General features: G+C 50.9%; 1 protein-coding gene across 1 annotated transcript in view; it reads left to right on the plus strand.

Annotated features, from left to right (window-relative positions):
- LOC135243374 (cytohesin-1-like) overlaps nucleotides 1–27,646 on the plus strand; it is a 56,696-nt gene that overhangs the window by 15,770 nt on the left and 13,280 nt on the right. The window contains exon 2 of the mRNA XM_064315156.1: nucleotides 23,141–23,223. Coding sequence (XP_064171226.1) covers nucleotides 23,141–23,223 — 83 coding nt within the window. The remainder of the gene's footprint in view (nucleotides 1–23,140; nucleotides 23,224–27,646) is intronic.

A 27,646-nucleotide genomic window follows, 5' to 3' on the forward strand; every position in this document is an offset into this window, starting at 1 on the left:
AGTTGAGAAATATATCTAATTAAAAAAAAAAAATCAATTTAATGCTACCTTGGTGTATAAAAGTTTGAATTTCTTTCAAAAACAACAAAATTCTCAGTGATTCCAAACTTTTGAACGGTGGTGTACGTGTGATAGTAATGCGTTTTTTAAGAGATTAAAAAATAACTCTCAGGAGCTAGTGAAAAGTCCCTTCTGAGAACTTCTGCGCCAATTATTATTTGCAACTTTTTAGTGACGTTTTAACAGCGCAAAAGCATTGCCCCAATTACTGTCTCCATTTTGTCCCGCAAACGCTGATGGGCTTCAGCACCATGCAGTCCGCTGATATGTTGGGGTGGTAGTCTGCCTGCAGTGGCGGTACTTCCGACTGACTGTGCGACAAACATGCACCCCAACACACGGGACAGCAGTCTCGATCGTGACGTGACCGTACGCTGATGCTTTACATGAGAAAATTGTTCGTCGAACTGTTCTCTACCCCATTCTACGTTGAACATGTGCCAACTTGACCCCGATGTATGTGGCCTAGATGCAATATGTTAAAAATCGACCACCCCTCTAATTACTGAATAGTCGCCATTATTATTGGATCTCCATGGTGTTGTACTGGAAGTAGTTTTTGATTGTGAATTTAGGACAAAACGTCCTGGTTTTAGCGCCGCAGTCCTTCCTAAAAGACCTCAGACCTTTGTTACCCAAAATAGGCAGTGTTTAACAAGACTGTAAAATGCATAGCATAAGCTACTTTGCTAATATATATATATATATATTATATACACACACACAAATAAAAAATATTATTTTTATTATTGTTACTATTAGCCCCCAACAACGAACAAAATACATTATTTGGATAAGGGATAATTGAATAACTCACATAATCATAAATATACATATGTAGGTGTTTCTGGCTGTATATATGCGAATGGGTTAGTAGCCTAATGGTTAGGTTACCGGTGGTGATGGTTGATTGGAATTTACCTAAACCGTCTCATATTAGAACTCTCACGTACAGCCTCATAAGTAGTGACATTTTATATCTCAGTATGATGTTGCAGATTAAACAGTTAGCCTTCCGGCTGTGTTGGCGTACCAGGCAGCCGTACTGCATAGGTCAGCACCAGGGCTTCTAGATGAGTGTTTTTGTGATTCACTTTCCCTGCCCAGCCCCCAACGCAACCATTCACTGTCGCGAAACAACTGGATGTGTGTGCGTGTGAAACTGAACACCGACAGCTCTCCGGGGCGGAATTACGCACAGGCAGCGAGCGCGTCATTTGGCTCCCTTACCAACCCCCGCAACCCGGTTGACTAGAACGAAGTATATTGGCCAGTGTGGGCAGAAGTACGTGAAACCACTCCCTACAGCTCCCTCCTACTGAAAGCGATCTGCCAAAGCAAGACTTGTTTTTCGATAGAAAGGTTTCTTTCAAAAGTAAAAGGCGACCAAAACACGATATTGAAACGTTACATAGAATCAGAAACCATTTGATTACCGATCTACTCGCATCTGTTCGGAATTCGCAAGATACGATGGTGTTGAAGTCGGAAGATGGAGTCGGTAAGTTTGAAGCCTGCTAGATTGCCATTAAAACTTTATTGCTCCTCCGGAAACATCGGGAAAACGCGAAATAACTGCTTATTTTTAAATTATTTGAGTTTGCTACATTTGAAAATGTAAATGTTTTGTTATTGTGATTTACATTTGCGAACTTTGCGAAATGATATAATGGTGTTTAGTCAACAGGTCGCGCGTTGAGTTCGGAGTTCAACACTGACTGGTCTCTTGTTTGGGCCGATAATGGAATGTATTCTGTTGACTACAACAAATATGCAGACCCGGAACAATGTACAGAATTGTATTTTGCTATATTAGCGTTGGATATAATTTGTTCAGATTTTCGCCACATTGTTGACTAAGTTTACAATAAAATAACATCTATCTAAGGTCAAAATGCTTGTGATTACATATTAGACATATTATTTAGGGTAAACGAGAGTAACCTTGTTAATGTTAAAAGTAGGGTACCCCCGTTGAGAAAGAGACTTCTGGTGTTTAGTTGGATAACTTTCTGTATTTTTGAACGTAGTCAGAGTCTCTCCCTACTCTTGAAAAATGAATTTTGTCGAAAGTGCATGTTCTGTTTATACAAGTGGTAGACGCCTAAAGACATTACTTCACCATGTCTGTTACTCATAGTTCGAGAGCATCCACTTATGCGACCGAGTAATAGGGGTTCCCCCCCCCGCCCCCCCATCAGATAGTGCAGTACAGGTCCATTATGTCTGGTACTTTTGGATGGAATAGCTAATGCACACAGATGGCTTCAACTGATGCTTCTATTCATGCAATATTTTACCGGTCGTGGGTTGTTCAGTGTCAGCTGTAACCTGATGTTCATGAACAAATATTCCAGTTTCAGCAAATAAGCTCTTCAGGCGTATTGTGTATCTTCCACACTCATGCTGTAGCCTGCACCACTTTTTTTTGTTTGTTTATTATTTATTTATTTATTTCTTAGACTGCCAACCTCAGAAGTAATTTCCACCTGTATCCCGTTCGTGTTTTCTCTGAGTGGCTGCCTGTATTTGTAAATTTGTGTTGGTTGTACATTATAAGTAGACTCTCAGAATTCAGCTGTTCTTCAAGAACAGTGTCCTGAGAAATACAAGCAGTAGGCCTGACAGCCAATTCCATGCACCTGTGATGGCCAGGAGCTCATGGCCTTCCCTCACTGGCCTTGTGTTACAGTGCCGGATGTGGACCTGACTGGCAGATTTGCCATGATAACAGGAGGATCAGTGGTTCTCATTTAACAGAAGGCCATTCAAGAAACGATCGCAAATGCATTTTTAATGTGGAACAAACGGCATGCGTTTTCTGAATATCAAGTAAGGCTTGCCGTTTGCTAAATTAACTTTGTCCTAATATGCTTCATCTCCATATGTATGCATTTGATACAGAAATTCCATTATGTTTATACGTGAGCCGGAAGTGCTTGTTTTGCATTGTGCGCTGTGCATTTCCTCTCCGTGGAATGCTTCAAATGAAGCAGATCTTTAGTCGTAAATCATTTTTTAATCTCATTAGTGGGGAAAGAAAGCCCTTGGCAGCCTGGGTTCATTTTTGCCTGCAGCACTTCAGTGATTGAACTGATTGAACGCTGTAGGATCTGTCTGTTGCCTGTAAGTGGCATTGGGACCGGCGCTGGTTTCTGTGTGGTTTCATGGGTAGAATGCAGATTGCGGTGGATTGACGGTCTCTGGCTCTGGAAGGGTCCGGACCGGTCGCATCTAACAGTCCGTGTATGTTGAGTCCTACAGCTGTCAGATGCTTGACTTGAGCTTGAGTGAGAATTTAGAGCAATGCCCTGAATTTAGAGATGTGACCGGTTTCCTTTTTCACTTCTCTGTAAACGCACGTATTTCTGTTTTGTGGGGACAATTTTTTTGCTTGTTCATTTCCTCCACATCTGTTCCGTTCAGCAGACAACAGGGGTAAAGAATCGGCTTCAGCACATTGATGGTTTCATCTGTGCTGTTTTACACAGTTTTTAGATTTCAAGAGTTTTCTCTGGTTATTCCTGGTCTGGTAACTGCTGGTTGGTAATGCGTTAACTTGAATGAACGTGAGTGGATTCTGTTGGCATTATGCTCAGGAATGAGTAATGGTGATATGTTGGTAGGGCTGGCTAACGTGGCGTCTGTTTCCATCTCTTTTTTTATGTTAAAAATAAACGCTTGCCTTTCGAGGTGTGTTTGTTTTCTTATTACAGTGTTGCTATTTAATTTTTTTTTTGGTTTCGCCAAACACAGCTGTGACTCTATAGCTCTGCATAATTTTGGATGAAAGATCTTCAGCTGTATGCAGCTGCAGGCAGGCTTCTCTAAATTGCCTTTGGTTAGGAGGGGAAATCACACAGGAGAGGAAATCAGGTGCTTCTCAAAGAACGTGATCCTGAAGAAGTGATGTAAAATGCGCTGTTTTCATCCTTTATGTAATTAAAAATATTTGTATTATTTGCAGAAAGGCCTGTAATGTAGTTTTGTGTTTTCTGCTTTCAAAGTATTTTTCACACAAATATTAAAATTGTATTATTATCTATAAATCTCTGTGGTCAATGCCATCGATGAGATGCAGTTTAATTCGTATTAAATACAGAATTTGTTTAATTTAACAGGGACTGTGCACAGGTACATACCTCCCCCAGAATTAGCTATCAAGCTAAAAATTCTAGCTGTTGTCAGATGTCCTTTACTGTAGCTAACTAAGAATTCCAGACAGGGGTCTCCATGCTGTGATTGGGTGACCCACTGAGCGCTTCAGCACTTTTAAAGTTAGATACCCTGTAGATAATTACCCATTCTGTAAACAATAAGAACAGTGCTTTACAATCAAAATGTAATGCAGCTCAATAGACTCATACATGGTCCTGAATGGCCTTGGGATTCTGTATAGCAATTTAGGCCTTAAAGTGAAAAGTGCAAAACGTTTGCCAGCAGCTCAGTGCTTCGGAAATCATTCAGATAAAGCAGTGGTTCACAGTTGTGCTCAAGTTAGGGGCTTCAGTGTACGGTGCTAGTTCAGGATCTGGGAGTAAACAGATTGATTGCTAATTTGTTGTCTCCCACGTGGGGCAAATGCAGTTGTTCCCCTGAGCAAAGGCGCTCAGTGTGAATTGCCCTAGCAAGAGTAAACCGTATTAGAAAATGTAAACTGAAGTGTACGTACGCCTGGCTAAAGGCTACTGCACGCTAGCGCAGTAAATGATGTCATCTAATGAGGCTTTCAGAAATCTGCCACTTCCTGTTCAGTTCCTAAATCTGCGCCGGGGCGAAATCTGACCCGCTTATCGACGGGCGGCGAACCGATCGATCGGGCTTGGAGGTGACCCACATATCGCGCCGCGGTTCTGCCGGAGTCAGGCACGCTAGGGGGCGGGGCGCGCCCTCATCCTTCCCTTTCGGCCGCCTCGCGGGTATTCCCACGCCGTTCCGGCCGGTCGGGTTTCTCTCTCTCTCTCCCGCTCGCCTTGGTTACCGAAGGATATGGCGAGCGCTGATCCCGGTCCGGGTTCACACGCTGTCCGGGGAACGCTGCTGGAGGGGACTAGGTCACATGACCCTGGGCCCTACTGTTGAGATGAGGAAAATGGACGCAGTCATTGGTGGAAGAGGCTGGGTGGAATAGGAAAGTAAGGAAATGAAAGGTTGTAATTTTGATTCCCAGGTAGGATAAAGCCCCTGTACTCTTGAACGAGGTACTCAGTATGAATTGTTTCAGTATGTATGCTGTGTAAATAGATACTGTGTACAAACAAAATGCAAAAGTCGGTCTGGATAAGAGCCCTTGAGATGGCTGTTGTTCTGCATCTCAAGGGCTCAAGCTAGCCTCTCTGGCAGTGACTGGAGGTACAGCCAGCCCTACATGCCCCCCAAAACCCCAAAATAAGTCCACGCTCCTCCCATCCAGCCCTCCCCTGAACATTGAGCTCTCCCGCGCTCTCTTGTCTCTGCGTGATTCTGTCTCGGGCGTGAGTCTGTGGAAACAACTCGCCATCTCCTGACACTCGAATGCAGGAATGCTGCAAGTTTCTGTTCACAGTTGTTTATGGCTAATGGTTATGTAATTGTGTGCTTGCGGAAGATGCCCATGTTGCGTGTCTAAGGTATGAATGTTGTTGTGAAATTGCATGCACAGTGCAATGTGTGTAAATGTAAGGCCCGGCCTGGAAACTAGGCTGCAGTACTGTCCTTTTTTTTTTTACTGTAAGTTTTTTTTTTTTTTTTCCTTCCCCTTCTCTATTTATCTCTCTCTCCATTCCTCTTTATGCCTCCCCCTCTTTCCCTTTATCTGTTTCCCCTTGTCTGTCTTTTGCTTTACTTCTCTCTTCTGTCTCTTCTGTTTTTTTTTCTTGTTTTTCTTACCTCTCGTCTCTCTCCCCCCATCTTCTCCTTGCTCTTTGTCTTCCTTTCTCTGCCTCTTTTCTTTCCCCTTCCGTGCCTCTCTCTCTTCATCACTCATCTCTCTCCCTCCCTCTCTCATTCTTTATCTCTCTTTCTCTCCCCCCCTGCGGCCCAGAGCAGGTAGGGGCAGGTTCTCGTTCCCCTCGTGTTTGGGTAGAGGCGGTGGAGCGCTCATAAAATGGCAGGTTTCAGCTGCAGAAGCGAGCCGCACCTGCCCCACGCGTGGCCCTGTGCGGCCCGCACTGCCTGACTGCAGCTCTGTGCAGGACAGCTTCGGCTCGCTCCCAATGCAAATCAGGCCTCGCGCCAGATAACGATCAAATTCCTGCACCCTTCAGGAACATCGTTTGCATGTTAAGCCTGTGGATATAACTGAGGTGAGGCATAAAGTGTGTGTGTGTCTGTCTGTGTGTGTGAGTGTGGTGTGGTGTTTATACGCTGTGTGTATGTGTGTGTGTGCATGCGTGCATGCGTGTCTGAGCTTGGTGTGGTGTGATGTGTATACGCTGTGTGTGTGTGTGAGCGTGGTGTGGTGTGATGTGTATGCGCTGTGTGTGTGTGTGTCTGTGTGTGTGAGTGTGGTGTGTGTTGTATGTGTAGTGCTAGCTGTGTGTGTGTGTCTGTATGTGTGTCTGAGCGTGGTGTGGTGTGATGTGTATACACTGTGTGTGTGTGTCTGAGTGTGGTGTGGTGTGTATATGCTGTCTGTGTGTGTGTGTCTGTCTGTGTGTGTGAGCGTGGTGTGATGTGTATGCGCTGTGTGTGTGTCTGTCTGTGTGTGTGAGCGTGGTGTGGTGTGATGTTTATGCGCTGTGTGTGTGTGTGTCTGTGTGTGTGAGCGTGGTGTGCGGGTGATGTGCTACCAGGTGCTGGTCTGTGTGTGGGTGACGTCCTGGTCTGTGATGGGGGCTCTCTGGTGTACCCAGGCCTGCACACTCCCTGGTCTGTGTATGGGGGCTGCACACTCCCTGGTCTGTGTATGGGGGCTGGCACTCCCTGGTCTGTGTATGGGGGCTGGCACTCCCTGGTCTGTGTATGGGGGCTGCACCCCTGGTCTCTGTATGGGGGCTGGCACTCCCTGGTCTGTGCATGGGGCTGGCACTCCCTGGTCTGTGATGGGGGCTGGCACTCCCTGGTCTTGTATGGGGGCTGGCACTCCCTGGTCTGTGTGTGGGGCTGGCACTCCCTGGTCTGTTATGGGGGCTGGCACTCCCTGGTCTGTGTGTGGGGCTGGCACTCCCTGGTCTGTGTGTGGGGGCTGGCACTCCCTGGTCTGTGTGTGGGGGCTGGCACTCCCTGGTCTGTTTATGGGGGCTGGCACTCCCTGGTCTGTGTATGGGGTCTGGCACTCCCTGGTCTGTGTATGGGGCCTGCACACTCCCTGGTCTGTGCATGGGGGCTGGCACTCCCTGGTCTCTGTATGGGGCTGGCACTCCCTGGTCTGTGTGGGGGCTGGCACTCCCTGGTCTGTGTATGGGGGCTGGCACTCCCTGGTCTGTGTATGGGGGCTGGCACTCCCTGGTCTGTGTGTGGGGGCTGGCACTCCCTGGTCTGTGTGTGGGGGCTGGCACTCCCTGGTCTGTGTATGGGGGCTGGCACTCCCTGGTCTGTGTATGGGGTCTGGCACTCCCTGGTCTGTGTATGGGGCCTGCACACTCCCTGGTCTGTGCATGGGGGCTGGCACTCCCTGGTCTCTGTATGGGGGCTGGCACTCCCTGGTCTGTGTATGGGGGCTGGCACTCCCTGGTCTGTGTATGGGGGCTGGCACTCCCTGGTCTGTGTATGGGGCCTGCACACTCCCTGGTCTGTGTATGGGGGCTGACACTCCCTGGTCTGTGTGTGGGGCCTGCACACTCCCTGGTCTGTTTATGGGGGCTGGCACTCCCTGGTCTGTGCATGGGGGCTGGCACTCCCTGGTCTGTGTATGGGGGCTGGCACTCCCTGGTCTGTGTATGGGGGCTGGCAGGCCGGGTTGTTGATTTCATTCTGTCGCCTGGCCTGCGGGCTCCTCCTGTTCTGCGTGTGCGGTTCAGTCTAAGGGCCGCACCTTTGCACCTGCTTTTGTTTTCCATTAGAGGAGCAAAAGGCTGGGGCGTGCTCTCGCCCTACAGTAAATCCTCTCCACTGCCTGCTGTAGCTGCTGAGGTTAAACCTGTCCTGCGTGTCTCTGAGAAACTCATCATCCCCTGCTGTTATTGCTCAGCCTTTCAGTATCAGAACAGAGTTCATCAGGCCTTAGACGCAGAAACCATGCAGAGAGCCTTTATAGAGCGGCCTTACTAATGATCAGTAACTGCATTTAGGAAAGGTCTGCTCTCAAAGCTTTTAGTTAAGATGAGGCTAAGTGATTCAAGCGGTGTTTGTTTGTTGATGATGGCACTTGTGCCCAAATGTTTGTATTTGTTTGCCTGGTCTTTGCGCACCTTTGTTTTTAAACCAAAGGGCTGGAAAAAGAGGAGAGTTCATTTCTGCTTAAAATATAATCTGTAGTTACAACCGAAGTTGGATTCAACTTGTTTTATAGTATCTTTTCACCTGGGCTTTTTGGTGTTTTATTTGGGCCTTCACTGTGAAAACAGGCTGCAGGAGAGACTGTTGCTCAGCACCACGAGTAAGAAATGGCTCTTTATCCACAGTTCAGCTTTGATATACAGCAACCAGGCATGGCAGGCAGGTGAGCTTTTGGTGCTGAAGGACTGAGGTAAAGTTCTGAAGTCAAACGAAGAGAATTTGCAGCGGAGTGTGTGTGAGCATGAGCGTGGGTGCACGTGAGCGTGGGTGCACATGCGCGTGGGTGCACGTGAGCGTGGGTGCACATGCGTGTGCAGTTACGGGAGGGGGGTGGGGTGGGGTGGGGTGGGTAGGTTCACTGCGGAGATTGTTTGCCCGCTGATGCTCTTTCAACCGCAGTTGCCGTGGGAACACGGTTACGCTCTCCGCTGTGATATCCTGTGACACTGGCACTTTCGGTGTTCTGCTGACCGCGCAGAAATTGGGGAGCGGCCCAGAGTTCTGTGTGGCCGTCTTGACGTCCTCTTGCAGCTCCGCCCAGAGCTGTGAGAAAGTGCTTCGACAGGAAGCCGCGGCCTCTGCCATCGGCCCAGCAGGAAGTACGCTCCCGTCCCACTTCCTGCCTCTCTCGCCCGCTCTGCGACTCCACCCAGGGGCACGCTGTCGGGTGCCATCGCTCAGGAGGCGGGGCCTGTCGATGTGCGTTTTTCGTGTGAAGGACAGATTGTTGTTCTGGTTACCGTACGAGCTGAGCTTCCTGTGAAATGTTTGTATAATCATGTGATTTCTCTGGTGTAGCGAGGTGGTGACGGTCTTGCAGTTGCCAGGAGACCTGCTTTTGGTGAAGGTGTCAGGCTCCTGACCCAGAGCCAGGTTCACGGGAATGAATGATGACTCCCCGTCTGTCCAGATTGACCCTGATAACACACGGGTGCTTTGGTCGCCTTCCATCCGGTGCTAAAGATAAGAATTGTATGAATTTATGAAATCTGTCATTTCAGTTTCTCTAAATCGTATTATCGCACACTTTACCAAGATTGCCATCTCACTGTTGTATGGAGAAAAACAGCGACTGATCAATGCAGTTCTGTTTAGAATCGCATACAGTTTATCTTTACGGAGTTTGATAGCTCTTCTTTTGAGTTCTGACAGTGGATTAGAGGCTTCTGGCTGTGCGTCGCATCAAAACTCCTCAACAATATGCTCTAAAATCAGAGAACGCTTTCATCCACGTCCTCTCTGTGTATCTCACACTCGCGCCAACGCTACACACGTAATGCAGAAAATGTGTGAGCCATGTGGAGCAGCAAGCCAGGGCCCCACAGTGTAAAAGGTGAAGCGCGCACAACCACGAACACGTTTTACCGGTGAGCACCGTGTCCTGTCTGTTGGTGTGTGAGTGTGTGCGACACAGACACCGTGTCACTGCAGAGCTGGGCCTCCGTGGCTGCTCGTGTGGAGAGGCTGTAGAGATATAAATGCGTATGTGAAGAGACAGGAAACGTATATTCTCACCTCAGGGTGGAGGTGTTTATATAGAGTGTGTGTGTGTGTGTGTGTATGCGCACATGCATTATATGTAGCTGAGAAATGTTGATTATAATATAGTTTGCATGTGCGTATAGGCTACATCTCTCAGAGTGTGTGTTCATGTAGCATATGTGGTGTGTGTGTGTGTGTATGTGTGGAATGTGTGGAAGAGAGGGACAGAGAGGGAGATGAAAAGTGCTTTTGTGTGTGCGTTTGCATGGTCACAGGATGTTTTCTCAGCACAGCTATGTCCCTGTTTGTGTAGAGCAGAGGCCTACGGCCCCCCCCCCTGCCTCCCATCCCAGGTCTGGATCCCCCAAAAGCCCCGTAAGCAGCTCTTAAAAACACTTTCTCCCACCCCGGCCCCAAACTGCTGACCCCCAGGGGACTCACAGCCACACAGGGTTAGCCAGCGCATGGGCGAGGGACCGTGTGAAAGTGTAAGTCCCTCCCCACTCGCACGGTAACGATGGGTTAACCAGCGTACGGACAAGGGACCGTATCAAAAGTTCAATATAACTTCTAAACCCATTCAAAGGAATCATTTTAGGAGCCATAATGAATAATCTGGGTGGTTCTCACATTTTCGAACACCCGCTATTTGAGAGTAGGGGTATTTAGAGACAGCACCTTCTGGTGAATTGCCAGTGTCGGGGAGGTGAGGGGGGTGTCAGAAGCTTGCGGATGAAAGTAGCCGGCTGGCCTCGAGTCAGTAACCGGCCCTTCGGCTGCCAGCGGGCACTTGGGCAGCCCCCAGCTTAGCGCTGCACTCTGGACTTAAATCATGCGACTTGCTCTGAATTATAGGTAGTGTTGTTTTTTTTTATTTTTTTACAATGGTCCCGGCCTACAAAAGAAAGAAAAAAAACTGTGAACCGAACAAAAACGATTGCGCGCGGCGCTGGGCCCCGAGTCATGGCCCATGTTTCCTCTGGCTGTGGGACAGGGCGTTACGGAAATGAGCGCAACCGTTTCCCGTAACGCAGGTGTGACTCCGCCCCCCACGCTCGCGGCTTCGCCAGAACAGCTGCCGCAGACGGCGGGAGGGGCCTTTTTGACCTTTAGCGGGAAGACCAGCAGCTGGACACATAGTGGATGACTAACCTTTCCCCATTGGCCGTTGCCTCTGACACGGGCACGAAGTTCACCCGGTTCCCCAGAGGGGGCAGCGTGGGGCTCGGTAGAGTAGACTGTGTGCGCCGTCGTTAAAGTTCCCCCCAGGAACAGCCCGCCCCATTCGGCCCTGGTTCCGCGCTCACTGGAGACGGTGTCGCAGGAGGGGCGGCCGCGGTTCGGGGTCGAAACGGGATCCCTTCGGACTCTCGGAGCGGCGTCGTCACGCGGCGCTGTTTGCTTTGGGGCAGGGTCGTGTTTACTCTGCTTCCTCTCGCTCGCTTGGAGGAATTCTGGGATTCCGGTCCGGGCGGGGGTGGAGCAGTGTCCCCGAGGGTCGTGCAGGATTCCTGACTCAGCCTGTGATTCAGGGGGCTGATGTGAGACACGCTCAGATCACCGTTCACACGTGTCCTCTTCTCTTAAATGGTATTTTTTTTATAGCTCTGTCGGTGTCACTGAAAATATTACGTGTTAAAACGTAGAACGTTGCTAAAATAGGAAAATGATAATTATGACTGTATGGTGATAATCAGTTGTTAATTAAATTAGAAGATAGACGACCAAATATCATGTTGTCAGTCGTATGAATAATATTTCTGTGCTTTAGTGTTTTATGCTCTGCGGGGCCATATGGTGCCTTCTGGGATCTTGTGTCTTGTATATCTTGACTCATTAATGCTGAGTCACTCTCTTGGCTCTATGGACAGAGATTTAATATTCCCAGGCATGCCCCCCAATAACCCTCCCCCCCCGACACACACACACACACACACACACACACACACACACACACTCACTGGTGTGAGCATTGCTGCGTCATGAGGGCTGGCCGGGGATGAGGCGGTGTCCCTTAAAGGGAGAGGCGAGAAAGGTGCAGTGCAGTATGGGACGTGCTCAAGTCCCACCAGCGTGTCAGTGGGGTGTAGTGGTTAGTGAAGTGGGTTTAGGTGGGTGGGTTCCATTCCCAAGATTGACACTGTTGTTGTTTACCCTTGATTCCTGAATGCAGCCTGCGTCATTTGATAGAGGAGGGAACGTGCGGTGTCATTTTAAGGAAATGGACGATGTAATGCCGTTGTGAAACTCTTCTAGTTAATCGTGTGTTTCTGGCGAGATTATGGCATCAGAAGGAAAAAGTGGTGGGCTCTCGGAAGCCGTGGCTTTACAGGAAGTCAGCCCGGGGGGGTCCTCTGCGGGCGGAAATGGAATGCCCCTGTGATGGCCTGTCCCTCCACCCACCTCCACCCCCGCCAAACCTCATGGGGAGCTGGACAGCCAGTCGGAAAGCTGAGCGCCTGCACATGTCCAGATTAGGTTGTGCAACCATCTGAGAGAGAGAGAAAGAGAGAGAGAGAGAAACATAAAAACAGAAATCAGTTACATATTATTAATATTTGTTAGACTGTTAAATTGTTTTGTTTTACAATTAGCAATATGTGCTTTGGCAAGTATGTGAGAGAGAGAATGAGTGGGTGAAGGAACAGAGTTTGGCCAGTAGATGGTGCCTCTGTGACAGTGACATTACTGAGAGAGAGAGAGAGCGTGAGAGAGAGAGTAAGAGAGAGAGGGGGGTTGCTCTCCAGATGTAGCTGAGTATCGGGAGCAGGCTGGGTAGTGTGCGTTTGGGACTGACAGCGCTGTGGACGCCGGCTCCATCTCTCTCGCTCTCTCTCTCTCTCCGCGTCACCGGAGCAGCTCGCTCGCCCGCCCACCCGCCCGTTTCCTCTCTCCGGTTCCGCGCGCGCGCGCTTGGATTCCCGCGGCCTCTTAGCGGGAACGGCGGGAAGAGCTGTGCGGCTCGGAAGCCCGAGGACCGGGGGGAACGCGAGGAGGAGGAGGAGGAGGAGCAGGGAGAGAGAACAGGAAGGAGGAAGACCTCGGTCACCCGACCCGCGTCGTACTGGCAGGGTACGGTCGGGAGACGGGTACGGTCGCTCGGACGCCTCCACCCCCCCCTCGTTAAAGCCGGTTTAGAGGTCTGTGCTGGAGAGGAGCTTATCGGGGCGGCGCTGGCAGCGCGGAGCCGCCGGGGAGTTTGGGTGCCGCTCGCCGTCGGGCCGAGGCGCTGCGGTGACCCGAGCGCGGTTCTGCGTGAGTAAACGGACCGCGTCTGCGCGCGGCGCCTTTCTTTCCGCGTCTGCGGCTGCGCTGAGCACTTTTACGATTGACGAGTCTCGTTCGCCCGGTCGCTCTCGCGCACTCGCTCACCGGCGAGGAGAGCGGCTCCCCACGCTGGGACCCGGGTTCGGTTCCTGACTGACGTGGGCGTCGGGGGCAACGGTAGGTGTTCCGCGACGCGCGGGCGTGACACGTGCGGCGCGGCGAAGGCATGTTTTTAGCGTGTGCGCGCACGTGCTTCTGTGCGCGTGTGCACCTGGTCTGTCTCTGTGTGTAATTGTGCGTGTATTCTGTGCTTGAGCCTCCATGGCTGAAAGAATAATGTGTGCGTTTGAGTGTTTGCTGACATGCCTGTGTCATTTACTCACTGGCGTGTAGAGTCCCTGTGGCATGGAGTAATTTATAGAGAGACCGAGAGACAGAGAGGGAGTCAGAGAGAGAAAGAGAGAGACAGAGAGCTTCATTAACGTAACGTTTGTATTCTAAGAGTAACGTTGATGTTCTCCACTGTATGTTGCTCTGGATCAAGTGACAGAACTGTAAGGTAATGTGAAGTGCTGTAGCCATGTGCCAATGCTGTCTAGCAAAGGTTTCCTGTGGCTTTGGTTATAGGATCTGCTCCTTAAGCATAAAACGGCAGTCCATTTGGGTGAACTGGGCTGTGTGTCTTGCAGAATTATTTTCCTGACTGTGGATGGCCATTTGTGTTTGTCTGGTGAGGAAAACAGGTGGGTGAGTGATAGGGTTTAGAAGAGAGCGCAGGGATCACACTTTAGCTTATCAGCAGCACTGAAGCCACTCCGAGGCTCACTGCACATGTGCAGTGCAGCTATCTAGTAACTGTGACAGCTACTACTTGTGAGCACTATTTGCCTTTGCTGTGGTGTGTCCTGTATTCCATCTGTAATCGTAATGAAAAGGTAATGTGGTGTAGTGGGCAAGGAACTGGACATGTAGCCTAAAATTGCAGGTTTGATTGTCCCAGGTAGGAAACTGCTGTTTTACCTTTGGTAAGCAAGGCACGTAATATCAGTTGCTTCAGTATTTATCCAGCTGTATAAATGGATTGGGTGTAAGAAATGCAAATAAGTTTTGCAAGCTGTTCTGGATAAGTGTGTCTGTTAAATGCCATTAATGTGAAGCATTGCAAAGCATTAATGAACTGTTAGCTAATACTGTGCTAAACAGTCCTTCCACTCACTTAGCTTTGAAAGGGGCTTCAAAAGCTGGAAAATAATTTCCGGTAAATAAATGCAGATTATCGGGGGAACCCCTCTTCTGGCCTTTGTTGTAGAAGGTCCTATATGTCGGGCGCACAAAGGCGGCTCTGATCTTCCGTGCTTCGTTGTGTTCCCCTGCCAGGAGTCCTACGCCTCCTTTACAGAGCGCACCTCCTCCCCCTCAGGTCGCCCTGCAGCCGGGGGGGGGGGGGCGTCCGAGGTCTCGCTGAATGGGGCGCATTGTGCTGCTCCTCTCCCCCCGTGTGACCCTGCCACGTCTGTGGGAGGAATGTGCGTGGTGCTGTGTTCGGGACAGGGTTCAGAGGTCAGGGGTCACTGGGCTGGAGGTGACTGCTGCGGTCAGGTCTGTACCTTGACCGGGAGGGGCGTTCCCGACCCCCGGGGATTCAAATCAAAATAACCCTCCTCATGCATCGCAGTCTGAGTTTAGCCTAACTGAAGCCAGGTTAGCCCGGGCTGGAGTGGAAGGTGGCTAATGGCGGTATGCTAATGGCGCTATGCTAGCCTGCACATGGAGAAGCCTGTATGGGGTCAGAGCATCATCTGCGTCTCTGACTATCCCTAGCCCGGCTGCTTCTGCCCCCGGCTTAAATGTGCCCCCGTGTGTTGTGTTTGAATGTTCTGCCAGACAGTATCACAGCTTTAAACCAGAACTTCCTGTGCTCCCTCTTTAGGGGAATCCTAGGATCTGTAAACATTTTTGAGATTGGAGTTCGAACCGTGAGCATTTAAAGAGGCTACATTCGTGTGCCAATGGATTTATGTCCGCATTTCAGAGCATATTTCATCCTCCGTCTCTCAGCATGCCGGAGAATCCCGGGAGAGAGCGTCACCTGTCCGAAAACACGTCTTAAGGAAGGGTTATCAGGGCATGTGAGAGAGGGTGTCATGGAAACGACCCCCCCGGTTTTCTCACCCTGCAGTGTGATGTCAGCTCTTCCTCTCCAATCACTGGTGGTTTAAACGGATGAAAGTGATCTGGAAAGACAGATGACACGGTGCAGGCATAAAGAACAAGATGACCTCACTTGCGCTTGTCATTGGTGAAGGATAGAAGGGGGATGATTTTAACAATGTGGTGGCATTTGAAATTCAGAAAATAATTAGAATGGATAGCCAATCAGAAGGCCGCTCTGGGCTTCTCTTCCAACCTCTTAGCCAATCAGCTGACTGAAGCCGGCTGTGCCGATGGGCTGGCCTTTTCTCGGGGGTTAAAGGTCCAGTTGATCTAGAATATCCACCATGTCCGTGTCTGTCGTAGACTAACAGACTTCATTACCATAATCGATGGCGAAAATACAATGTAAGTATTCATCATCATAACTCATTTTCACCATTGTCATCGCTGTAACGGTGCTGCCCTTGGGGGGGGGATGCTATCTTGCGGTTTGGTGGTGGCGGTTCTGGCAGAGAGATGGTTAACGGGGGGGCCGTGTGATGTCGGAGTGGGCGAGCTGTGCAGTGGCAGGCTGGGACGCAGCGATGCTATCTGCTGTCCGCTATCCGCCATCTTCCCGTCCTCCACCGCCCCGCCCCCCGGCTCCCAAAACACCCGCTCCTTCCTGTTTACTTACCGCCCGGGACTGCGCCCCTCTGTAGAGACGAGGGAGGAGAGGAGAGAGGAGAGGGGGGAAGGGAGGGATGAGAGAGGGAAGTGAGGTAGAGAAGGAGAGGGGGGGGGGTGAGGTGGCAGTGAGGTGGTTGAATTCTCCAGGGTCACTGTAAGTGCGGAGGAGTTTCTCTCTGGCCTCACGCTGCCCTGTTCTGTCCTTAAGAGGATCAGACCCCTCCGCCCCGCCCCGGCCTAATCCTGTTACCCCCTCTGCTGGTCCACTGACCCCCCAATCGCAGTCAGAGGCTGATGGAGCTGGGGGGGGGGGGGAGGCAGAGTGGCGGTCTCGGCGGGTATGGGGCCCAAAACGCTGTCGCTGCTTTCCTGCTCCCACCCAGAGACATTACCATGACTGCAAATGTTCCCGTTAAGGATTTAGGGCCAGGGCGGGGCGGCGCCGGGCCCCAAAATCATACACACACATACACACGCACACGTGCACACACAGACGCACACACGCTCGCGCACACACACATGCTCGCGCACACACTTACACACAGGCTTGCGCACATACACACAGGCGCGCGGTAGTGCGTGCGTGCACACACTCTTTTTCGGTGTTTTCGGTGTTCAGTTGTTTGGTTTCGTGTGGGCAGGAGTGAATTGGGGTCAGATCGTTTGAGAGATTGCGGGGATGTCTGAGGTCTTGTCGGTAAAGGCTGGCCCAAAACCCAGATTCCAGCCCGCCTGCTGCCTGGTTGTCTGTCCCCTTTTCCCACATCGCACGCCAACCCCCCCCCCCCTCAGAAACACAGCCCTACACCCCCCCACAAACACACCACCCAACCCCCCCTCCCACAGCACCATCACGCACTCCCTCTCAGAACCCCGTCTCCCTCCAGAACCTCCCTGTCTGGTACAGGGGAGCCCCGGGGTTTGCTGTTTGTTACGGGCGCTGCCTTTGAGGAGGAGAGAGAAACAAGGTCTCCACGGCAACGAGAGCCAGCCCCTTGGTGGTTGTGCGTGTGTTTAAATAGCAGGAGGGATGTTGTGAAATTCTGAGGTCGTCTTTTCTAAGAAAACAAAGAGAACTCCCACACCTCGCCCCTTTTATTTTTGCTGTTTTTGGGGAGGTTTTTTTGGGGGGGGAATTACAACGTAAATTGCAGAAATTTTTTCTGCAGTTCCGCCCAGACGAGAAACGGTTTCTCGCTTTCCCAGAATGCCTTCCCCCCACCCACAGAACGCATGTGAGGGAGAGCTCTGGCTCGGGTGTGCGAGGAGAGAGAATGCAGACAGCAGAAGGACTGGAGAGAGATCGGTCTGAAGCATGATGTGAGAGTCCAACCCTGACCACATTGAAAGGGTCCAGTCTGAACTACACTGAGAGAATCTAGAGTGAACCACATTGACCAAATGACCGAAGTGTTATGTGAGGTGAGAAAATCTGAAGCACACTTCTAGTGAACGGCAGTCCACTCTAAATCTCTTCTGGATGGTGTGAAAAAGAGAGAGACTAGCCCAAAGCTCTTCAGTAAAAGGAGGGTCCAGACTAAAGCATGCCAGGAAAGAGAGGGACTCTATTCCAGAGACAGACAGAGAGAGAGAGATAGTCTAGTCTAGTCCAAAGCAGAAGAGAGCCTAGACCAAAGGTTCCAAAACTCAGTCTAGGAGAACCCACTGTGTATGCTTGAAAAACCACTGGTCTGGACTAAAGTGAGAAGGAGGAGATGGAGAGTCTGGAGACTAAAGTGAGGAGGAGATGGAGAGTCTAGAGACTAAAGTGAGGAGGAGATGGAGAGTCTAGAAACTAAAGTGAGGAGGAGATGGAGAGTCTGAGACCTAACAGTGAGGAGAGATGGAGAGTCTGAGACTGAAGTGAGGAGGAGATGGAGAGTCTGGAGACTAAAGTGAGGAGGAGATGGAGAGTCTACAGACTGAAGTGAGGAGGAGATGGAGAGTCTAGAGACTAAAGTGAGGAGGAGATGGAGAGTCTGGAGACTAAAGTGAGGAGGAGATGGAGAGTCTGGAGACTAAAGTGAGGAGGAGATGGAGAGTCTACAGACTGAAGTGAGGAGGAGATGGAGAGTCTGGAGACTAAAGTGAGGAGGAGATGGAGAGTCTAGAGACTAAAGTGAGGAGGAGATGGAGAGTCTAGAGACTGAAGTGAGGAGGAGATGGAGAGTCTACAGACTGAAGTGAGGAGGAGATGGAGAGTCTAGAGACTAAAGTGAGGAGGAGATGGAGAGTCTGGAGACTGAAGTGAGACAGAGGAGATGGAGAGTCTGGAGACTAAAGTGAGATGGAGAGTCTAGACCCGAGAGCGTCCAGACAGACGGGTTTGGTCGGCGGCCTGTATCAGCTGACAGATGGGCTGTTGTTCACGCTAAAGTGGGTTTTGTCGCGGACGCCGCGCTCCGCTGTCTCCCGGGATTTACGAGCGGCCCGGCGCGATCCCGTCGGCTCTGCCACATCGCTCACGGCGAGCCAGAAACGCCCGCCGCGCCGCGCCTCATCCTGCTGCCCTTGGCATTGTCCTACAAGCTCGCTGTGATAAAAGACCCAATATGTTTTTCCCCAGAATACCCACCCGCGCCATGTACATGGGGTCCAGCTTGTTATTCTGGCATGATAAGGTGGGGGGGGGAGTGGCCCCGGTTCTTCTCGGAACCCTTATTGGGGCGGGGGGGGGGGGGGGTGGGGGGGGGGGGGAGGGGGGGAGGCGGGCGGAGGCGGACGTGGGAGGCGACGTTGTGGGGATTTTTTTTTTTCGCCTTCAAAGACGCTGCAGTCCTGCAAGTGAGCGTGAGGTTGGTTTCGGGGCTTTTGTCTTTGACTTGCAGGGAAACGGAGAGTTCAGTCCCTACAAGCTTTGTGGGCTGGGGCTGTGGGGACAGGATGATTTACTGAGAGAGGCAGGGAGGGGCCGAGCCTGAGAGGCGGGACGCCATGTTTTATGGGTGACTGACTGTGAAGGTAACGAGACAGAACAGTTTCTGCCTCTTGCATAAAGGAGCAAGAATACTTCTGCAGCCCTCTGCCCTGTATGTCATTGAAACCAGGGCTCAAAACAACTAGTGACATCTCTTTCTCTCTGTCCCCCTCTGGAATTCTTTACTTCTCTGCCTTTTCCTTTCTTTGGCTGTCTTTCACAATGGCTCTCTGCCTCTCTGTCCTTCCCTGTTCACTGGTTTTGATGTTGCAGTTAGATAGCCAAACCTCAGCCATATATGCAACAGACACTGAAACTCAGGTTCCTCTCTCTCTCTCTCTGTCTCTCCATCTCACTCTCACAACCCTGGAAAGATGTCTTTTTAAGATAAATTTGGGCGTATTATTCATGAATAACGGCACAAATGAATAATAATTCATTCAGCTTTTCCTTCACTCCTTTATGAAACCTCTCTGTTTTTCAGCGTAGTCCTTTTTTTATAAGATGGAGGTCAGTGGGATTTGGGAGAAAGAGAGAGAGAGGAGAGGTGTACCTGTGCCTTTAATGTGTTCCCTGACCTCTGTCTGACCTCCGCTACTTAGAATGGGAACAGATGATCCTGTACCCTTTCCCCCTGTCCTGAGTGGAGCGGAGCTCCAGAATGCATGCTCCACATGACCTGAATCATTTATGAAGAGAGAGAATTCCTCTGTTTGTCCCAGAGCGAAGAGCGCTCCGGTCAGACCCATCTGCAGATACACCCCCCCCCCCCATTTCCTCCTTCGTAGGTCATGTGTTAGCTTTGTGGTTGCCAGTTTTGGTCACTTGGGTCCAGGCCAAGCATGAGTTTCTGCAGGAATCATTCACAAAAGCAAAAGGCATTAAAAAAAAAAACTGACCCCCAGTCCTTCTGCTTTACCAAAGTGACGCTTGAAGCTGTGTCTTGTGGTGGGATTGGTCCCCTGCTCCTGGGAGGGGGGGGGGGGGGCGGGGGCGGGGAGGTTTGGACTGTGCTGGGAAAGCGTGGTGTGGCCAGGTTTGTGGAAAAATGAAAAAATCCCAGTTTTTCTCAATGTCGCCATCACTGGATTGCAGAGCAAGGGAGAATCCCCCGATGATGCGGACTTTTCCGCCAGGGCCGCGGCCACAGGGCCTGGCCGCACACCAGCTGCCTTAACCCCAAATTTCCCAGAATTCGTAGAGCTCTGTGAATAGCCGGCCTTGGCTGCTCACAGACGTCCCGCACAGGGGGCGGGGGGCGTTGCGTCCCTCGTTCTGCATGGCCCGTGAGGATTCGGTGGCGGTGTCAGTCATGGACAGTGTCTCAAAAATTCAGTGGGTGGACGTGCGGTTTCCTCAACGCGGCGCCCAAAATGACCTCACTCTGACGAATAATTAAGTGGGGAGACTGGAGTTCCTGTTTTCTGCGATTTCCGTTTTATCCAAGGCATGCAAGCGTCTTAACCCCCTGCTGCATCTCACAGTGCTTTGCATTTGCGTTGGTGCATTTGTCCCCCAAACGGTACCGGTTAAGGACAGAGCTGAAGAGAGACCATAGGCCAGCACAAGCAGCAGGCGACCACCGTGACCTGTTACCGCTGCTCCTGGTGTTTGCTCCTAGTGAGCTCATAATAAGGGCAGGGAAGTAACTTTTCCATCCAGTGCTCTGAGTGGCTGGCGTATTCCAAAATTCATCAGCCAATTTCACTTGTAACAGATATAACTAGGTGTTTAGAATAGAACAGGTCATCCAAGTGATGGGCGGTTACTTGTCAAAGTGGCTGGTAGAGTAGGAACACTTTACCAGCATTTGGCAGGAGGCTGGTATTCATGTCCCACCCTGCTCATAATCAACAGAACTGAGTAAATGATTAGGCTAAATACACACAGGTGAGCCTTTGTGTTCGAGGAAATGCCAACCCTTAACAGGTAGTCTGTTGTCTCATCACGTCATTATCGTAAATGATCCGGGTAAATTACTGGATAGAACACAAACCAAAGATGGCCGCCTCTTTATCTGCTGTAGGTTTTAGCACAGTGATCAGTTAGTACTTACACAGTACCGTATTTGATAGGGTGTGGTTTTCCGTTTGTGCTTCCTCCGTGCTAGTGGCCAGCTGTTCGGAGATGAAAGCATGTGACCGGCTGCGTAAACTGTCTGACCAGTAGTCTCGTTCAGTGACACCATGAGGGGGGGCGGGGGGGCAGGCAGGCAGGCAGGCAATGTGAGATCTTCTCATGGGGCCTAAAATCCACGGTGGCGCCCCTGGTCACATTGTTCATCCAATCGGCGATGCTGCCAGGCCACCCAGCCATCAGCTTCATCAGTTCAGTGCCTTGTATGCATGTTGTAGTGTTTTCATTGTTGTGTACTTGTCTGGTTTGTGGGCTACCCCGATGTTTCAGTGGTTTCCAAAGCAGGCCCAGGGACCTCAGTGTAGACTTTGTGCTTGTAGGTCATTGGCCCTCAGTGTGCGTGTGTGCGTGCGTGTGCGTGTGTGTGGATGTGATGGTACTGTGGAGTGGGGGTGAGTGGGTGGGTTGGTCTTTGTGGGTCAGAAGAAAAAGTAGTAAAAGCCTGAGTTAATTAGACTTTTTTAATTAGACAGTGGTGTGGCGGGTCAGAACTGCCTGAGCGGGCAAGACCACAGCCCAGGAGGTCCGTCGCACCTCCACCCCCCCACCCCCCCACCCCCCCCTAGCCCAGTCATGTTGAGGTCTTGGCCTTTGGACTGCTGGCTGCAGGTTGGGTCGGGGGGGCGGAGCCCGGGTCACCTCGTAGCTGAGAGGAATGTGAGAAAAGCCGCATGCTCGGGATGCCTTCGCCCCCTGACGACGGGCCGAGCGGTCCTCATTCCGCACCTCCGCTCTTCCTGGACGGGGCGAAGGGGCCTGTTTAAGGTGCCCGTGCTGAGGAGAGTCGTTATTAGAGTGCTTGGCTATTCCCGCGTTTTTCATGGTCCTGAGCGAGCTGTCAAATCCAAGGTAGCAGAAGTGCTGTATCTAAGCATTCGGGCCCTGTAGCAGAACATTTAGACCATGTTTCAGGGCATTTGGACCCTGTATTTGGGCCCTGTAAGAGAGCATTTGGGCCCTGTAGCAGAGCATTTAGACCATGTTTCAGGGCATTTGGACCCTGTATCAGAATATTTGGGCCCTGTAAGAGAGCATTCGGGCCCTGTAGCAGAGCATGTATCTGAAGACCTAGATTTTCTGCTGCTTGCCCTTGATGCTGTGAAGTGAAAGTTGTCTCTGATAAGAGGCAGGGATTTATGCTTGGGAGGGGACGAGGGAGTGGATTAGGCCGGATGCCTCTGGGACAGGGGCTGTGGTTATTTTATAGTGGATATGACATATGCCATGAGTGTTTGTAAACAGAGGGACGGCTGGCTGTCTGCCTTGGAGTTCTGGTAAATATCTAAGTGCTCTCCTCCTGCTCTCAATCAGGCCCTTGCAGACAGCCCCTCTCTTCCACAGACTCTGTGTGTGTTTGTGTGTGTGCGTGAGTGGGTGAGTGTGTGTGTGTGTGTTTGCCTACAGGCATACAGAGCTCAGCAGTTATGTAGCCAAAACTTAATCAACTATGCAACAAACACTGAAAATCAGACACCTCTGCTGTCTGTCTCTTTCACTCTCTCCCTCCCCTTCTCTCTCTTTCTCTCCCTCCCCTTCTCTCTCTCTCTCTCTCTCTCTCTCTGTCTGTCTGAGAGGAGGACAGAGATGGAGAGGATGAGCTCATTCTGAGCTGCTTCGCTCCTCCACCTCTCAGTGGAGGTCGGCCGCTGTGGCTGAAGCGGTTTACCCTGCAGACAGTGACGCGGACGCGTACTGCGTCTGGAGCAGCTCGCGCGGTTACAGGTGGTGTCCACGCTTAGGTTACCGAGGTTACCGGGAGGTCAGAAGACCCCCGGGCGGATCGTGTATTGACCCTGACTGCACTCTGATCTCGCCCTGCTCTTATGGAAAGCCAGGAAGGTCAGAAATGTTTTCCTGTTTGACGTGTACGAAATGCAACGTGTTCATTTTTTTCTGCGTGTTATTTGCGGTCCAGAGTTGAAAGTTCAAAGCGGGGCATTTGTGGTGTGACGGTACGTGTACTGTGCACGTGTGTGTGTGCGTGTGTGTGTGTGAGAGAGACATACTGAACGCTCGTCCTCTCTTCTCTCTCCACAGTGCCCAACGACCTCACTCCTGAGGAGCAGCAGGAGCTGGAGAACATCCGGCGCCGCAAGCTGGAGCTACTGGAGGACATTCAGGTACTGACCTCTCACCTCTGACCCCTCTGCCTGTCTGTACCTGTCTGTACCTGTCTGTGCTTGTCTGTTTCTGCCTGTCTGTGCCTGTCTATTCCTGCCTGTCTGTGCCTGTCTGTTCCTGCCTGTCTGTACCTGTCTGTGCTTGTCTGTTTCTGCCTGTCCGTTCCTGTCTGTGCTTGTCTGTTTCTGCCTGTCTGTGCCTGTCTGTTCCTGCCTGTCTGTGCCTGTCTGTGCTTGTCTGTTCCTGCCTGTCTGTGCCTGTCTGTTCCTGACTGTCTGTGCCAGTCTGTTTCTGACTGTCTGTGCCTGTCTGTGCCAGTCTGTACCTGTCTGTGCTTGTCTGTTCCTGCCTGTCTGCCTGTCTGCCTGTCTTCTGTCTTCTGTCTTAGTCCCCATCTGTGCCTCTCCTGACAGCAGTCTGGGATTGTGATCAGTATGGGATTGGGGATGTCTCTCTGTTTAGTGAGACTCGGGGATGTGAGCTGAGCCTGAGACCTGATTGAGGTTCTTCTGCTATGGTTTATCCATGGCTGGAAGGTATGACATGGAGCGTGTGTAGTGTTAACAGTGCACTGCACAGCTCTGCTGTCATATGCAGTGTTGTGCTGTGTTCTGCAGTGACCTGCCGGTGCCTGCAGTGATCTACAGTGAGCTACGGTCATCTATAGTGTCTGGCACTGCCTGGCATTGCTATGAAATGATCTCCAGCATTATGATGTTCTTCAGTGATCTGCAGTGTTAGCCAGTGATCTTCACTGACTGTGTTCCGCAGTGTTCTTCAGTGATCTGCAGTGTTAGCCAGTGATCTTCACTGACAGTGTTCTGCTCTGCAGTACTGTGAGGAGCAGTAGGTGCAGCCAGGCGTTCGGTTCATCTCCAGAGGCTCCAGCTGTGTATTTGCTGATTTTTCATTAAAAATTCACTCCCTCCACTCACTCCAGTCTCCTCTGAGCAGCCAAACTCAAATTAATTCCATAAAACCCCCCCCCCGGCGTTTCTGCCCAGGGTAAGTGAGGTCAGGTTGGGTCCTTTCCCAGCAGGCTTTGCGGTTATTCACGGGGGATCTCCTAGCAGTGAACAGCGTGAGCAGCAACATGCTAGCAGGATGTGGGTTCTCCAAACTCCCGGTGCAGTCGAGTGCTTAAAGTAACGCAGAGCCAAGCTACTGACTGGCACTGGCGGGTGTGAGAAGCCCTGTGAGATCCATACTCTGAGAGGACCCGCACAGATCACGTGACATCAGCGACTCATCAAACCAATCACTGACCAGCACTCAACGGCTTCACCTGCAGTGGGGTTCGTGAATCTCTTGGGACTCTTCATCGTTCAGGTCTGGTCCCGGTTTGTTGGTGACATTGGGTTTTATATTTAGCTCCAAAAAAAAAAAAAAAAAAGAATACATTGCTGAATCGAAATTGATTATTGTCCCTCATACAGAAGCCGTAGATTTTTTTTGTCATGTTTTGGGATGTTTTCATCGAGGTCTGTGTACAAGAAATATCTCTGAACTCAAAGGTCAATGAAGTTGGTTAGAACCCTCATGCCACTAAACCACACTGTTGGGTTGCTAAGTGGAACATCTTGTGCATGAGATGCAAGAGTTTTTTGCAGGTCACCAACGTTATGTTAACTGATTGCCTGAAACTCAAGGATATGGGTTATTCGGCCAGTTAGAAGAGATGTAGGGGTGTAGAGTTTTTGGGGAAGGGGGAGTGGAGAGAGAGTGCCCAGAGGGTCTGGGAAATCTTGTTTCCCCGATGTTCCAATATTTACTGGCATTGCTCACATAATCTAATCGCTGCTACGGCAATGTCAGTTATGCTGATTCTATTATCTAATGAGACACTATGGACAGCTGGAGACTGGATGGCATATTGGTGACTTTTAAAGTCAACTCAAACAAAATTCCTTATAGCCTACATTCCTTATACATTCCATATGGTTTGGTTCCACGCCTACTCCTCCTTCCCAGACCCCACCCACCCCCATCCGTGATCTCTCCTCACAAAATGTCTGCCTGCTGGTTCTGATTGGAGGGGTGAGGGGTTGCCTGGAGGGGGTGGGTGTGGCCTTCTTTAATGGGCTGCAGTTGTGGCCCGGCCTTGGCCGGTTTGGGAATAAACCCAAAGGCAGCAGGTGTGACTCGACCCACTTTCCTGCCCTCAACATTCCCTAATCCATTCTACTGACCCGCCTTGAGCCCCCCCCCCCCCCCAGCGTGTCACAGCCTCCCCTCCCCAGCTTGTCCTCCACTGGAGAAAGCTGATATCGGAGGAATCTGTTGTGAAAAGGTACTGCTGCCTTTTCCCTGAGCCCTGATTTAAAGAGAAACAGAAGGATGGGTGGAACATGAAAGTGGAGAGCGCTGGGGTTCATGAGTGGAGATGGAGAAGAAGGGCTTTAACCTTGAAGCTAGCTGTGCGCTGAAACCCTGGGAGACGGACAGCTATTCTCAGCTGGTGAACTCTGGGGTGTAGCCCCTGGGGGAAGGCACTGACCTCTGACCTGGAAGGAATTGGCTCAGCAGGGAGCCGTGGCTAGGCTGGCCTGAATCTCCTGCCCCTGCTGAATGTGTGTGTGTGTGTCAGTTCATGGTTGTATGCAATTGTAGTAGGATGATAGCAATATGTAAGTGTGTGAGTGTGTGTGTATGTATGTGTGTGTGTGCATGCTTGTATGTGTGTGCGTGTGTGCGTGTGTGTGTGTGTGTACGTGCTTGCTTGTATGTATCTGTGTGTGTGTGTGTGTGTGTGTGTGCGTGCTTGCTTGTATGTATCTGTGTGTGTGTGTGTGTGTGTGTGTGTGTGTGTGCGTGCATGCTTGTGTGTATGTATGTGTGTGTGTGCATGCTTGTACATGTGTGTGTGTGTGTGCATGCTTGTATGTGTGTGTGTGTGCATGCTTGTATGTGTGTGTGTGTGCATGTGCGTGTGTCTCCCAGCCAGTCTCCACACTCTCAGGCCCTCTCCGCTGCCTCAGGCTCTGCAGTGGCTGCAGCCGGATTGGCCGATCTGTGAGCGCGGGCAGGCGAGGGTTAAGCCCTTCATTCAGAGTAATGAGCTTTACGGCGGTGCTGCTTAGGGCTAATCGTGCCGGATCAATGCGGCGTGCGCGCTGCTCTCCGTTTCCTCCGCAGACAGCCTGAAATCTCCCTGCAGAGCCTCCCAAACGACTTCCAGGGCCGCCCGCGTCCGTAGCAGACTCACTCACTCACTCACTCACTCACTCACTCACTCACTCAGCTCAGTTTTAGCCTCCGTCTGCTTTACTGGGAGAACCGAGGGGTAGTTGTGTTGCGAGAGGATGTCTCTCCAATGCACCGGCAAGGCAGTATCGCTGGAATGTAATTACACAACAATATAACACGACTACGACTGCAGCAACGTGCCATGATGAGAGAAAGTTTTTTGGTAAAGCACTGAAATAGAGACATGTCACTTATGAAATGGAAAAATGAAGCTGAAGCCGTGTAAAATTGGGTGGTTTTAACGAAAGCGAGAGTCTCTATTGGATCACAGACAGTTTGTGGCAGTGTGAGATTCTGCTCTCCATCTGTCGTGCCGAGAGTTTCTCATCTTTGCTCTCGGTCTGCAGACTTATCTCACATTCTGCCTGCATTCTTATTCTGCCTTCCCACACGCCCCCACCCCCCCCAGCGTGTGATTGAAAATGTATTGAGTCACGGCTGTTGAGGACCCTGTCTCAGAGTATGGAATGTAGTCCAGGCCATCCACGTCTCAATGTATCATGGGACATGTAGTCCGGACTATAAAACCCCTTGTATTATATGGTTGTCCTGTCTGCAGAAACCCATATGACTGAGAGATCCCGAAGAGCTCATCTGGGCCATGTGGATGCTTAGTATGTGTTTATCCATTATGCGCTTCAGTGTGGAGTAATTGATTTGAGCAAGCGACATGGGTTCCAGCTGTCAGATTTAAGAAGAGTGCCCTGCAGTTAGATTGAGTTTGGGTCTCGGGGAGAACAAATGAAATTGCAGATAGCCGAGGCTGACAGGTTTTTGCTTGCTGGGGATTCGCTTGATGAGCCTGCGTCCCTGGTGCCCGACCACACCCTCACCCCCTCTCCAACCCCTTCGTCCTTCCTCCTGCTCGCCGTTCCTCCCGATGCGTTTTGGGAAGAGGAGGAGGGGCGGTGGAGAAGGGCTGCTGGGCGCACACCTCCTGCCTTATTAGATCTGCCTCCTTACTGTCAGTCCTGCTTAGCGGCGCTGCGCTCTGATTGGAGGGTGGGGGCTCCAGTGTAGGCCGCAAACGCCGAGGGCGAGCGCTGGCTGCCTGCCTGTCTACTTCCGTTTGCTTGCCTTCCTGTCGGTCTACTTCTCTGTCTGTCTGTGTCTGTCTGTCTGTGAGTCTCTTGCTTTGCTCTTGCTGCTTTCCTTTCCATGTACCAGTCTCTACGT

Source organism: Anguilla rostrata, chromosome 17, assembly GCF_018555375.3.
Source record: "Anguilla rostrata isolate EN2019 chromosome 17, ASM1855537v3, whole genome shotgun sequence".
Taxonomy (NCBI): domain Eukaryota; kingdom Metazoa; phylum Chordata; class Actinopteri; order Anguilliformes; family Anguillidae; genus Anguilla; species Anguilla rostrata.